The 15549-nt window shown below is 42.4% G+C and overlaps 1 protein-coding gene across 3 annotated transcripts in view; it reads left to right on the top strand.

Moving 5' to 3' along the window:
* prrg4 (proline rich Gla (G-carboxyglutamic acid) 4 (transmembrane)) overlaps positions 1-15549 on the top strand; it is a 51426-nt gene that overhangs the window by 23074 nt on the left and 12803 nt on the right. For all 3 annotated transcript variants that reach the window (XM_041198309.1, XM_041198307.1, XM_041198310.1), the window contains exon 5: positions 3347-3473. In XM_041198309.1, coding sequence (XP_041054243.1) covers positions 3347-3473 — 127 coding nt within the window. The remainder of the gene's footprint in view (positions 1-3346; positions 3474-15549) is intronic.

The raw sequence follows: 15549 nt of genomic DNA, 5'->3' as shown, positions 1-15549 counted from the left end.
TATCATCACTGAGTCAAAATCTTGGAACGTTCTACTCAACAGCACCATGAGAGTACCTTCACCACATGTACAGCAGCGGTTTAAAAAGGCAGCTCAATGCTACCTTCCCAAGGGCAACTAGAGATGGGCAATAAATGTTGGCTTTGCCAGTAATGCCCATTTCACCTGATTTTTTTTTAAGTGCCATGTGTTATGCTTTCAGTACTGCATTGGTCTAATGGACCAAGATATTGACGTCTTTTTCCTCCCTGCAAGAATAAAAGTATCACAGCATGTATTAACCACTGGAGCATACCAAGAGAGGAGTTCAAATCTCTTGTTACAACCCCAGCTGATGTTCTCATCTCTAAACATCTCATTCTTTTGGTTCTCCAAATTATATCAGAGTTCAGGAGTCTCATTGCTCTTTCCACAACAAAGTTCTAACAGCTCTACAGTCTTGATTTTTAATTCTGCATTCAACCAACTGTTCAGATTCACTGGCAATTCCTTTTCCAGTTCAAGGCATTTTTCACAATATGTCATAGAGACTACTGATGTTTGAAGTTCATCAAGTTTTAACTGAAGATTTACCTTTGTTGACTTTGCTTCTACAAGTTTATCATTTAAACATGTTAAGTCCTTATTCAAGTGTTCTACTTCCTGTGACTGGTGCTGAAGTGTTCTCAGCAATTCTTGTTTTTCATTAACAAACTCATCTTTCGTCCGTGAAAGTTGATTTTCCAGACTAATCAATTTTTCCTTCAAGCACTTGTTATTGGCAATAAGCTTTTCGTGTTTTGCCATAGTAATTTTTTGGAGTTTGGTAAGATCAGCATAATCAATACCATGTTACTGTCTCCGCTAACCAAATCATTACCCAGAATAAAATCTACCCGTTGAATCGGTAACCTAGGAACTATTCCCACCGTAACAATTCCATTGACTAAGTCACTTTGTAAATTAACTCTACACAAAGGAACAGGTTTATAAATTCCATGAATGTCTTCTATTAATAACTTTTCCTTCATCAAACTATCTGGGACACAGATTTCATCATCAGCCACCATCAATGACTGATGCCCCAATATATCTCAAAATTTGAATTTGTTTACTTATTTTGTTAGAGGATTAAGGGAACACTTCTCCCTTCGAGACAAAAGATCCAGAACCTACAGTAGCCTGTAGTCAAAGAAGAATTCTCTGGACTATCCTGAGCCATATCCCCCTTCGTAGTAGGTTCTGAGGGAACATGTTTCACTTGTACCACTGCTATGGTTTTAAAACCCATTTCCTTTCCTGGTACAGCCTTTTCTGAAGATTCCTTAAACCAGTGACAGTAATAAGCGCGCTTATCGTTCAGCTTCCAACAATGGGTTTTGAGATGCCCTGTCTATGGCAAAATAAGTATAACCAGTTTATTTTCACCCTTTTTATTTTCGACACTTTTTTTCTTGACTAGAACATCATCTGCCTTCTCCATAAAGCTAGTAGGCTCTTTCCTGTTGCTCCATTTTCCCTGTTGATTCCCATATAATCATTTCCCCACATGTAACTGTGTGAGATATCATAGGTATCTGCTGAAATTGTTGCTTCTCGGATCCTTGATACTTGTCAATCATCTAACTACATCTTAAAAGTTACTGGAATGCTGTTTCGGAATTCTTCTATAATCATGATTTCCCTCATGTTCTCAATTTTTCTCTAACTTCAGTGATTGAAACCATTGATCTCAAAGCATTTCTTTTTCCTTATCAAATTCTCCAAATATCTGATCGGGTTTCTTTCTTATGTTCTTAAACTTTAATTGAAAATCTTCAGGGACAGGCTCATAAGCATTAAGTATTTCCTTTTTAACCACTTCATGATCTGCAGGTTGCTCTTCTGACAGACTAGTGTACCTGCCGGGACACTTTGTAACCTTAAGGTCCGAGCATCTTTTGGCCACTTCAACTTCACAGCTATCTTTTTAAATGAGGTGAAATAACTTTCAACTCCATCTTCTAAATTTAGGCACTAAATGAAGATTTTTAGTTAAATCAAAATCCTCAGTGGAATCAGAATCATCCTCTGAACCACTTTCTTTTATTCTAAGCTTTTCTCTAGCCAAGTAATGTTGTCTGATTTCTTTGTCTTTGAAACTCAAGCTTTCACATTTCCATTTCTTTTCTTTTTTTCCCTCTTTTGCCAGTTCAAGCTTCTGCTTTTCTATCTCAAGCTGTTTCATTTGCAACTGATTCTTGGCTAACTACGATGTGGCTGGTAATGTCAGCATTTGTTGCCCATCACTAATTGCCCTTGAACTGACCCTGCCAGGTCATTTCAAAGGGCAGTTAAGAGTCAACCACATTGCTGTGGGCCTGGAGTCACATGTAGGCCATGGCAGATTACCTTCCGTAAAGGGTATTGATGAACCAGATGGGTTTTAATGACAGTTGATGGTTTCATGGTCAACATAATGAGGCTAGCTTTATATTCCAGATTTATTAACTGAATTTGAACCCATGTCCCCAGAGCATTAGCCTGGGTCACTGGATTACTAGTCCAGCGACATTACCATTATGCCACCAACTCGCCACACTAGCTGTGATACATCATTTTCAGGTTTCTCTCCTTTTAATTCTAAATGCTAGGTAATTACTTTAAACTTTTTCATCCTTATGAAATCCTGCTTTTATTTCTACATTCAATTTAACTGCTAACACACACAATTTAGTTTTAGTCAAGGATTTCAAATAATCCACCTTTACATTTTCAATTCCCAGAGACGTCTTAGCAACAGTCAAAACCATTTTTGAGTTCCAATCAGTGTAATCTACTTCACAATAAATCTGTTCCTATGCTCAGTACCTCCACGTACTTGTTTCTTTAAGGATTCACAGATCCCACCAAAAATAAATGATTGTTGATCCCGGGCAAGCCCCCACTTTGTTACGATCCCAGCTGATGTTACTACTGCACAAGTCAGACCCCAGAGTGAAACCTGGCTTGATAGATCCTAACTTTTTTTTTAGAAACAGTGGAGGTAAGTTGCTGAACAAATTCACAGAGTCTGCTATGAACTTTTAACAAAGAATAAAACATTTATTAAACAAGAAAAATGAACGATCATATACCAGACAAAAAGGTAAGAAATATCTCAATTCAAACACAAAAAATTGATTCAAATATTCACAGTTCCTTCACGCCAGCTGTCTCTCTACAGGCACATAAAAATTCTGATTTAAACTTAAGGTAAGTTTTATTTTTTTTGTTTCATTACACACTCAATGGTGATGTTGTGTAGTCACTTTGAAAAATAGAGAGAAAATATGAAATAAGACTTGCTATTGCTAATATTGCCCATCTACCGCTCATTTTCTTTCAGGCATTACAACTGATATAACTACAATTCTGACAGCGTTCTTTGGCACTGTGTTATTTTTAATTCTATTGGTGTTCTTTGTCTGGTATTACTGCAAGCAGCGGAGATACAAAGATCGAAGTAGTACGAGGTAAGTTTCGCACATTACATTATTCTTTTAACTTTTGTATACACATGCAATGTCTATTTGAAAACCAAAAAGGGAAAAGTTTTTGATTTGATGACCGTCTTGGCATGTTTGTGATACATATGTGTTTTAGAACTGTACAAACATCAGCAATAAAAACAAAAAACTGCGGATCCTGGAAATCCAAAACAAAAACAGAATTACCTGGAAAAACTCAGCAGGTCTGGCAGCATCGGCGGAGAAGAAAAGAGTTGACGTTTCGAGTCCTCATGACCCTTCAACAGAACTAGGTGAATCCAAGGAAAGGGGTGTAATATAAGCTGGTTTAAGGTGTGTGGGTGGGGGGAGAGAAGTGGAGGGGGGTGGTGTGGTTGTAGGGACAAGCAAGCAGTGATAGAAGCAGATCATCAAAAGATGTCACAGACAAAAGAACACATAGATATTGAAGTTGGTGATATTATCTAAACAAATGTGCTAATTAAGAATGGATGGTAGGGCACTCAAGGTATAGCTCTAGTGGGGGTGGGGGGAGCATAAAAGATTTAAAAATATTTAAAAATAATGGAAATAGGTGGGAAAAGAAAAATCTATATAATTTATTGGAAAAAACAAAAGGAAGGGGGAAGAAACAGAAAGGGGGTGGGGATGAAGGGGGGAGTTCAAGAACTAAAGTTGTTGAATTCAATATTCAGTCCGGAAGGCTGTAAAGTGCTTAGTCGGAAGATGAGGTGCTGTTCTTCCAGTTTGCGTTGGGCTTCACTGGAACAATGCAGCAAGCCAAGGACAGACATGTGGGCAAGAGAGCAGGGTGGAGTGTTAAAATGGTAAGCAACAGGGAGGTTTGGGTCATTCTTGCGGACAGACCGCAGGTGTTCTGCAAAGCGGTCGCCCAGTTTACGTTTGGTCTCTCCAATGTAGAGGAGACCACATTGGGAGCAACGAATACAGTAGACTAAGTTGGGGGAAATGCAAGTGAAATGCTGCTTCACTTGAAAGGAATGTTTGGGCCCTTGGACGGTGAGAAGAGAGGAAGTGAAGGGGCAGGTGTTACATCTTTTGCATGGGCAAGGGGAGGTGCCATAGGTGGAGGTTGAGGAGTAGGGGGTGATGGAGGAGTGGACCAGGGTGTCCCGGAGGGAACGATCCCTACGGAATGCCAACGGGGGGTGAAGGGAAGATGTGTTTGGTGGTGGCATCATGCTGGAGTTGGCGGAAATGGCGGAGGATGATCCTTTGAATGCGGAGGCTGGTGGGGTGCTAAGTGAGGACAAGGGGGACCCTATCATGTTTCTGGGAGGGAGGAGAAGGCGTGAGCGTGGATGCGCGGGAGATGGGCCGGACACGGTTGAGGGCCCTGTCAACGACCGTGGGCGGAAAACCTCGGTTAAGGAAGAAGGAGGACACGTCAGAGGAACTGTTTTTGAAGGTAGCATCATCGGAACAGATGCGACGGAGGCGAAGGAACTGAGAGAATGAGATGGAGTCCTTACAGGAAGCGGGGTGTGAGGAGCTGTAGTCGAGGTAGCTGTGGGAATCGGTAGTCTTGTAATGGATATTGGTGGACAGTCTATCACCAAAGATTGAGACAGAGAGGTCAAGGAAGGGAAGGGAAGTGTCATAGATGGACCACGTGAAAATGATGGAGGGGTGGAGATTGGAAGCAAAATTAATAAATTTTTCCATGTGGTGACGAGAGCATGAAGCAGCACCGAAGTAATCATCGATGTACTGGAGAAAGAGTTGTGGAAGGGGGCCGGAGTAGGACTGGAACAAGGAATATTCCACATACCCCATAAAGAGACAGGCATAGCTGGGACCCATGCGGATACCCATAGCCACACCTGTTATTTGGAGGAAGTGCGGGGAGTTGAAGGAGAAATTGTTCAGTGTGAGAACAAGTTCAGCCAGACGGAGGAGAGTAGTGGTGAATGGGGATTGTTCAGGCCTCTGTTCGAGGAAGAAGCTAAGGGCCCTCAGACAATCCTGGTGGAGGATGGAGGTGTAGAGGGATTGGACGTCCATGGTGAAGAGGAAGCGGTTGGGGCCAGGGAACTGGAAATTGTTGATGTGACGTAAGGTGTCAGAGGAATCACGGATGTAGGTGGGCAGGGACTGGACAAGGGGAGAGAGAAGGGAGTCAAGATAACGAGAAATGAGTTCTGTAGTGCAGGAGCAAGCTGACACGATCGGTCTACCGGGACAGTTCTGTTTGTGGATGTTGGGTAGGAGGTAGAAGCGGGCCGTCCGAGGTTGGGCGACTATCAGGTTGGAAGCTGTGGGAGGAAGATCCCCAGAGGAGATGAGGTCAGTGACAGTCCTGGAAACAATGGCTTGATGTTCAGTGGTGGGGTCATGGTCCAGGGAGAGGTAGGAGGAAGTGTCTGCGAGTTGACGCCCAGCCGCTGCGAGGTAGAGGTCAGTGCGCCAGACAACAACAGCACCACCCTTGTCAGCGGGTTTGATGACAATGTCAGGGTTGGACCTGAGAGAACAGAGTGCAGTAAGTTCAGAGAGAGAGAGATTAGAATGGGGTGAGAAGAGCAGAGAAATTGAGATGACTAATGTCGCGCCGACAGTTCTCAATGAAAAGATCAAGAAAAGGTAAGTATCCAGAAGGAGGGGTCCAGGTGGAGGGAGAATATTGGAGGTGGGTAAAAGGATCCGTTGAACGGGGAGAGGACTCCTGCCCAAAGAAGTGAGCCCGGAGACGAAGACGGAGGAAGAAGAGTTCAGCATCGTGCTGAGTCCGAAATTCATTGAGGTGAGGGCGTAAGGGTATGAAACTAAGTCCTTTGCTGAGCACTGAACATTCAGCATCGGAGAGGGGAAGGTCAGGGGGTATAGTGAATACACAGCTGTGGCTGGGATTGGAAGATGGGGTGGGGACGGAGGGACAAGCAGTAGTGGAGGATCCTAATAGGTGTTGGTGTCGATGAGTTGTTGGAGCTTGTGTTCCTTAGCACTTGAGAGAAAGAGAAAAAGTTTCTTGTTGAGGCGTCGGATGCCTTCTCCTCCCTCCCAGAAACATGATAGGGTCCCCCTTGTCCTCACTTATCACCCCACCAGCCTCCGCATTCAAAGAATCATCCTCCGCCATTTCCGCCAACTCCAGCATGATGCCACCACCAAACACATCTTCCCTTCACCCCCCTGTCGGCATTCCGTAGGGATCGTTCCCTCCGGGACACCCTGGTCCACTCCTCCATCACCCCCTACTCCTCAACCCCCACCTATGGCACCTCCCCATGCCCACGCAAAAGATGTAACACCTGCCCCTTCACTTCCTCTTTCCTCACCGTCCAAGGGCCCAAACACTCCTTTCAAGTGAAGCAGCATTTCACTTGCATTTCCCCCAACTTAGTCTACTGTATTCGTTGCTCCCAATGCGGTCTCCTCTACATTGGAAAGACCAAACGTAAACTGGGCGACCGCTTTGCGGAACACCTGCGGTCTGTCCGCAAGAATGACCCAAACCTCCCTGTTGCTTGCCATTTTAACACTCCACCCTGCTCTCTTGCCCACATGTCTGTCCTTGGCTTGCTGCATTGTTCCAGTGAAGCCCACGCAAACTGGAGGAACAGTGCCTCATCTTCCGACTAGGCACTTTACAGCCTTCCGGACTGAATATTGAATTCAACAACTTTAGTTCTTGAACTCCCCCCTCCATCCCCACCCCCTTTCTATTTCTTCCCCCTTCCTTTTGTTTTTTCCAATAAATTATATAGATTTTTCTTTTCCCACCTATTTCCATTATTTTTAAATATTTTTAAATCTTTTATGCTCCCCCCACCCCCACTAGAGCTATACCTTGAGTGCCCTACCATCCATTCTTAATTAGCACATTTGTTTAGATAATATCACCAACTTCAACACCTATGTGTTCTTTTGTTCTTTTTGTCTGTGACATCTTTTGATGATCTGCTTCTATCACTGCTTGCTTGTCCCTACAACCACACCACCCCCCTCCACTTCTCTCCCCCCAACCACACCACCACCCCCCCCCCCCCCTGCCACACACACACACACACACACACACACACACACACACACACACCTTAAACCAGCTTATATTACACCCCTTTCCTTGGATTCACCTAGTTCTGTTGAAGGGTCATGAGGACTCGAAACGTCAACTCTTTTCTTCTCCACCGATGCTGCCAGACCTGCTGAGTTTTTCCAGGTAATTCTGTTTTTGTTTCAAACATCAGCAAGTTGAACTGTTTCAGTGGGTGAGCCCATGCACAAGTTTGTATGAAATCTGAAACACTAGTGCTGAGATAAAAGAATGATGGCCAAGCCTGTGCCTTTAATCCTGAACTATCCAGCTTTTCCATACTTGGAAGCCGCAACTTCGTTCTCAAAGCAAAATATTAGTATGCAGAAGGAAAATCTAACAATAACCTATGCACAGTCATCATGCTAAAGTGACCTATTTCTGTGCTCAATATTCTATGATAAGAATACAGAACCTCTGATGTGCTCCACTAGATGTGACATTTACATGGCTGGTATGTTTGAGTTTCTGGTCAATGGTGACCCTCAGGTTGTTGAATGTGGGGGATTCTGTGATGGTAATGCCGTTGAGTATCAAAGGGAAGAGGTTAGACTTTCTTTTTGGCAATGGTCATTGCTTGCCACATGTGTGGCATGAATGTTGTTCATTTATCAGCCCAAGCCTGGATGTTGTAACCACCAGTAGCTTTAGCATTATTTAGATTGCAAAGAAGGAGTCACTGACCAAATTTTTAGATATGACTTTGAAATCTAAATCAGATTGAAAGACTTAGAAACACTCCAGCCAGCTGAGGTTTTTTTTTTGATCTCCTTCTTCTTTAAGGAGGAAAATCGTTGCATTGGAGGCAATTCAGAGAAAGTTCACCTATGTTGATTCCTGGGATGAAGGGCTTTGTTTAGGGTGGGCTTAAACTCTGGAGTTTAGAAGAATTAGAAGTAATCTTATTGAAACATATTAGATTTTGAGGGAGCTTGACAGGGTAGATACTGAGAGAATGTTTCCTCTTGTGAGGGAACTTAGAACTGGGGGTATTGCTTCAGGATAAGAGGTGACCCATTTTGGACAGAGATTAGGAGGAATTTTTTTGAGGGTTGTAAATCTGCTCTTCCTAATGTTTTTAAGAGATTGTAAACACAAAATGCTGGAAATGCATGGTAGGGTGGGCAGCATCTGTAAAGAAGAAAAGACTGGTTAACTCTTACTTTGGCTCTGATGAAGCTCACATCTGAAAAAATAAAGAAGAATTTTTTTAAAATATAGGGAAAGAAGGACGAGCAGAGAAACAACAAGATCATTAACCCGCTGAGGCTTGTGATTTCACCCGTTTGACCAGTAGGTGGTGCTTGTGTCCCATCCACCTTGGGAGTTGTCAACTTTTTCTTTGGAGTTTGCCGGATAACAGAAGCAGGACTGAATACAGCATCTTCATTCACGATTCAGCAACTTAAAATTACTCAATCGCAGATTATCCATGATTAATTGCCTGAATTTATGGGGGCAACTGTGGCATATTTCCAGCATGAATTTCTTAAGGGAAAATCATGTTTAACTAACTTGCTGGAGTTTTTCAAAGAGGTAACAGGGAGGGCTGATGTGGACAATTCTGTTGATGCGGTGTACATGGACTTCCAAGGGGCATTTGATACAGTTTCGCACAACAGACTTGAGAAAAGCTATAGCTCATGGAATAAAAGGGACAGTAGCAACATGGATACAAAATTGGCTGAGTGTCAGTAAACAGAGTAATGGTTAATGGATGTTTTTCAAGCGGAGGAAGGTTTGTAGTGGAGTTTCCTAGGGTCGGCATTGGAACCCTTGCTTTTCCTGATATATATTAATGATCTAGACCTTGGTGTACATGAAACAATTTCAAAATTTGCAAACAATACAAAACTTGGAAGCATTGTAAACTGTGAGGACGACAGTATAAAACTTCAAAAGAACATCGACAAATTGGTGGAATGGGCAGATAGGTGGCAAATGAAGTTCAATGCGGAGAAATGTGAGGTGATATATTTTGGTAGGAAGAACATGGAGAGATGATATACAATAAAGGGTACAATTCTAAAAGGGTGCAGGAGCAGAGGGACCTGGGTGTACATGTGCATTAGTCATTAAAGGTGGCAGGACAGGTTGAGAGAGCAGTTAATAAAGCATACAGTATCTTAGGAGCTCTTGACTGTCTATTCAATGGGGATCATTGGAACAGACAGGCCTCTCCACTCAAGATGGCAAACCATGGATAAGAACCATGCCTTAAATCCAGGGATCAAGTAAGGCTGTGTGATAACTCCCATACTATTTACAATCCACTGGATAGTGGCTATTCACCTCATCAAAGATCAACTGCACTCTAGTGTCAGTACTAAATGCCATCTAGGTGGAAAATTCTTTGACCTCTGTTTCCTCTGTGTTAAAACTAAACACCATGGATATATATGATGTATAGTTTGTGGATGACTACAATGTCGTTGACCGCCTGGCACCAGACTTGCAAGCCGCCCTCTATCTTTTCAATTCCATATACAAGAAACTCGACCTGTCATTGAATGTTGCCAAAACAAAATTTGTATCAACCTACACCTAGTCAGCCAAATATTCCAGTCCCCTTATTGAAGGAGAGACTATGGAATATGTTGAGCATTTCCAATACCTTGGCAGCCACCTCTCCCAAAAGGTCACCGTGGATGAGGAGATTCAACACTGTGGCAGGTCAGCCTTCTACAAACTACAGCTGCAAGTGTTTCACAACAAAGACCTCCAAGTCAACAAAAATCCTAGTGTACAGAGTAGTTGTTGTCACCATGCTCCTATACTGCAGTGAGACTTGCATTAGTGACACGGGAGAGTCAGAAAACTTCATCAGCAATGCCTCCGCTGCATCCTCTGGATTCAATGGTAGGACCATCGAACAAATGCTAGTGTCCTTCTTGAAGCCAGCTCCACAAGCATTCAGGCAAAATTCTTAAAAACTGCTTCGATGGGCTAGACACTATCTGGATGGCTGAAAATAGTCTCTCCCCCTCCAGGTCCTGTTTTCTCATCTCTCAAATAGCCAACATTCCGTGGGAGGATAAAGAAGACACTTCAAAGACACTCTGAAGCTCTCCTTGAAATGTGGCAGTATTAACAGTAATGACTGGAGAAGCTTGCTACTAATTGTTAAGAATAGAGACAACTTGTCCATCAAGTTGCATCATATGTCCCACACCTTAATGATGAGGCAGAGCAGCAGCAGAGGAAAGGAAGTAAATCCAACACCTCCAGATCCCACTACCTCATGAGACATCCTGCCCAATTTGCACAAAGATCTGCAGGTTGAGAATTGGCCTGCTCAGTTTTGAGAAGAACCATAGTAGAAACTTGCAACTCCACGTAGACGTCATCCTCAAATCGAGGGACAGCCAACAATGAACTAGGAGACTTTCAATCTTGGGTCCTGGGAAAAACAAATCTGGGAAGTTTTTCTCTCTCTTTGTTTCTCCAACTCTAGGTGAAGATGGAGCTTTGTACTGTATTTCCTGTACCAGTGTCTTATCCAAGCAGCTATCTGCAGCTGAGCAGCCTGTATTGGCGGTGATTTCAACTAGTGGGATCACAATGTACAACTGGAATCTCTTGTATTTGGTTCCAGCTCATGGAAATAGAAGCCTGTGTCCTGCACGTGTGTTTCTAAACCCAACTGTACCCTCCCCACACATGGGGCATTCAAATTTTATTCACTGCTTAATTTTAGTTATATATGACACTTGTTGCTGAGACTCAAAAATCGAGTCATGCAGCACAGGTGATTGTTCAGCCCTTCATGCCTGTGCCTGCTTTTTAATCCAGCTCCCCCCCTTCCATTGCCACCTGCAATTATTTTTCATTTCAATTTATACAATTTATTTATCCAATTCAATTTTGAAAGTTACTGTTGAATCTGCTCCCAGCACACACTCAAGCAGTCTATTCCAGATCACAATAACTGACCATCATTGTTTCACTGGTTATGTAGGTTGGTATGGGGCTGGGGAGGGGAGAGGACACTTACTAAACTAACTGGCTTACGAAGAACCTTCTCTTCTATTCTATCATGGGGTGTGAGTGTTGCCTGCTAGGTCAGCATTTATTGCCCATCTCTAATTGCCCCTGAGAAGTGGTGGTGAGCCGCTGCCTTGAACTGCTGCAGGCCATGTGGTGTAGGTACACCCACAGTGCTGTTGGGAAGGGAGTTTGACTCCGACAGTAAAGGAGTGGTGACATAGTTCCAAATCAGGATGGTGTGTGGCTTGGAGGGGAACTTGCAGGTGGTGGTGTTCCCATGCATCCACTGCCCTTTTCTCTCCAGGTGGGGTAGATGTAGTATAAAGGCCTGGCATAGAAAGGGTTAATGTGGAGCTGGGTACAGTACTGCCCACAGTGTGGTGTAAAGGGACACATGACTCGGGCAGCCTTGGACTGGACAGAGACATGTATAAAGGCAAACATAGAGACCGTTCCTCGCTTAGATCTTTTATACTGTATGTATGTGTGTAGTTATGAGTAATAAACGCTTATTGTTAAACTATACAAGACTCAGAACCTCCTTCCTGAGACCTACTGAATTACACGCAACACAAAATTACACAACTACACCGAACATAGTGGCAACTATCGGAAAAACCCAGAACCTCTTGGAAGCCGGAGAAGAAATTTTAAATGCTGAAAGATTGAAAAAGCAACATTGACTTATTGAAAAGCACTAGAAACAAAGGCCCAGAAGGAGATCGCCGGAGAAAAGTTCCAAAGTAGAAGACAGAAATAAAACTCCATACTGCCGCAGAAGACTTCACTGACTCTCATGGAAGTCCAGTTTCAATCCCAGAGATGCAGAGTCAGAAGACCTAGCATGTGTGAGCAAAAGGAAAAACTTCATTTCTTGGCCGGAACAAGTTTTAAAAAGCTTTTAAGTCAGCAGCAGTTAGAATTACCATTTTAAAATGCACCACGATAAGCCCAAGTTGGCACCTGACATGCAGCTAAGCTCGCTCCAAATGAAAATATTTTTAAAATTAAATTTAAAAACCAGTATTTTAAACTCCAGCAGTAGCTGGGAATTGACAGTTTCAAGACCTGAGAACTCTCCCTGTGGGGAAGACCCAGATCAAGGGAGTTGCTACTGAAAATCTTAAATGAAGGTTCAAGGCTGCCATTACTGCAGGAGCCCACCAAAACTGACAAGCATGGGAAACCTTGTTGAGAAGCGTACTGCTTGGATTTCCTAACAGTATTTAAAGCTTTGCACACATTTAAAACTTGATGACCATGGATCAAAAATCTACCTTACCACACCAGTTTGGATTCATGCAAGGACCAAACCTAATGCAAAATTGGGTGTCCTGGAGAAGAAAATTTTTAAATTATCGGTGTACATCAGGTCTAAGTAGAAAATCAGAGGAAGTCCAGATTAATGTTTTTATACTTGTTTGGTGAGCTTGCTGTTGAAGTAATCCTAATGCAGTGCAATGATGAATCTTCAACCAGCTTTGATGGAATATTAAAAGCCTTTGACAAATACTTTAACCTTCACATTGTGGAGCGCACAGAGCTTAAAAAGAGGGATAGAAATCCCCCAGTAAAGCACTAAAGGGGAAACAATTTCCAAACAAACCATGCAATGGCATCAGACAGAGAATATTCCAAAAGTCTTAAAAATAAATATTTTTGAAAATCTCGACACATTACCTGAACTGCAACTGTGACAGTACTGAGTAAGCCTGACTATGATTTGAAGGCAAGGTAATGGAGTGTTCCAAACTGCAGGTGGATGAAGAAAAGATAGAAGCAAGATTAGTAAATATAAATTTGGAGCTAAAGACCAAAGAATGAGAAGGAAAAGCACCAGATACCTCCAACTTACTGAGAACCATTGAGTCATTGAAAAATGAAATGGCTGAAATGAACATCAAGAACCTAGAATGGCAAGAGAAAGTAGAAGTTCTCACAAGTGTGTGAACAGTCTTGGAAACAATTGGCAGAAGTGCAATTACAGAATGTAAGCTTGAAGGATAGCACAGAGAAATTATGCTTTGCTTAAAAAAAAAACTGATCAGTATAGAGAACCAACTTTCATGGACAAAAGATGAGTTTGATGGGGAAAAAACGAGAACTGATGAGAACATGAATGTCACTCACAGGAAGTAGAACATTTGAAAGAGGACTTGAAAGACCTAATGATAACCTTGTTGAAACAGATTCAACAAAGATAGATCTTCATTTAAAAGTTGAACATCAAATGTCCAAAGTCTGTAGAAAGCATTGTGGAAAATGCCTGGAGCAAGCGAATTAATTGCTGATGCATCTGAACAGTTGCTTGAATGCAGAATTAAAACTGATGAAGAGAACCAAGAGTGATGAAATTCTTGAACTTCAATCCAATCTGAACAACATGCAGGATGAGATGCGCAGTATGGAAAAGCAAATCAGACTTTGAAAGCAGATAAGGAAAATTCGACAAAACCATTTGAAGATCTAATGAATGAACTGAAAGAGTCGAAACAGCAGTCAGTAATCAGGGAAGAAAGATTCCAAAAGGAACTGAGTGCCCAGGTGAAGTTGTTAAACTTATGAGTTCCACAGCTACAAAGACAACTGAGCTTACCCAGAGTAGTTGCTGAGCTGAATGGAAAGATTCATAAGCTCGAAAAACAACTGTAAAATAAGACTGTAATAGATTATTTGGGTAAAATGGTAAAACAAGTGGGAATGGAGATTCCATTTTTGAAATGTAAACATCAATATGCATCACAGCGAACCGTACGTAGGAAGAAACACAGTGCGCACCACAGACAAGCTGAGAGTTCGTTCTACCTGTAGGCAACGGGATAAACCAGTCTCCATCAGTAACATCAGATGGGGCAATGACAAGGAACAGTTCAACTCTAAAGAACAAAGAATGAAAAAAGAGAATTAAGAACAATCAGCCAAATGCCACAAGGACCACACCCAAAACAACCTCCTATCCAACAAGGTCTGCCTAGTACAACAGAGTCTACCACTCCTCCAGCTGTCATAAAAACAAAATCTGGAAGAATTATAAAGCCTCCAAACCTTGTGAACCTGTAAACACAGATTTGAGGGGGGGGGGGGAAAGAAGTATTAAAAGTAATATAAATATATTGGGTAAATATGAATACATTGTAAATATGTTGGATAAAGACATGGGGAGGCGTAGTGTAAGGGTCTGGTATAGCAAGAGTTAATGTGGCACTGAGTACAGTACCACCCACACTGCTGTAAAGGAACACATGACCTGAGTCTAGAAGGCAATCTACACAGAGACGTGTGTAGGGGAAAGCATGGAGACAACTCCTAGCTTAGACCTTATAATGTATTTATGTTTATCGTTATGAGTAATAAACACTTGTTAAACTATACAAGACTCAGAACCTCTTCGAAACCTACCAAACTACACACATCTTACAACAATAGAGGACGCGGGTTTGGAAGGTGCTGTTGAAGGACCCTTTGTGAGTTGCTGCAACCTGCTCCTCTCTGTTAATCCTGAGTGGCTCTTCAACATTCCATTGACAGCTGAGTCGGCCTATTTGGTGGAGAGTGAAAAATACCTAAAATGTGTAGCCTGCTGTAGCTGAAAAATTCCATGAGCTGCTTTATATTACACAAGTTACTTATAGTTTTCTTTTCAATTACAAAATTTGGACAACCAATTTCCACTCTTGTGCCCATCCAATTACTTCAGGGCTTAACACTCGGATAGGATATGAGGGAGGAAAACCCAGGTCAAAGATTTTGCTTGTATAGTGAGGTGTGTTATTGAGAGGAGGAGAGAAAAAGATTATTTTCTCCTTCATGCTCCCCCACACACCTTTCTCTCTGAGCTGTTTTACATCTTTGAACATGAACCATCTGTATGAGCAGTTCAGAAGTTGGGTTCGGGGGCAGTACAGCTGATCAGCTTGGTCCTAGACACCTAGCCAAGGGCGATTTGTGCAGAAGAGCTCAATTTACAGTGTACAGCTTAAATAGTCTAATCGCTGAAGCGTTTTAGTTGATGACTTTATTGCCAAAGATGGCAGCTTG

The sequence above is a fragment of the Carcharodon carcharias genome, chromosome 10 (assembly GCF_017639515.1).
Source record: "Carcharodon carcharias isolate sCarCar2 chromosome 10, sCarCar2.pri, whole genome shotgun sequence".
In the NCBI taxonomy this organism is placed as follows: Eukaryota; Metazoa; Chordata; class Chondrichthyes; order Lamniformes; family Lamnidae; genus Carcharodon; species Carcharodon carcharias.
The sequence above is the reverse complement of the archived record's forward strand: the minus strand, read 5'-3'. Positions and strand labels throughout refer to the sequence as shown.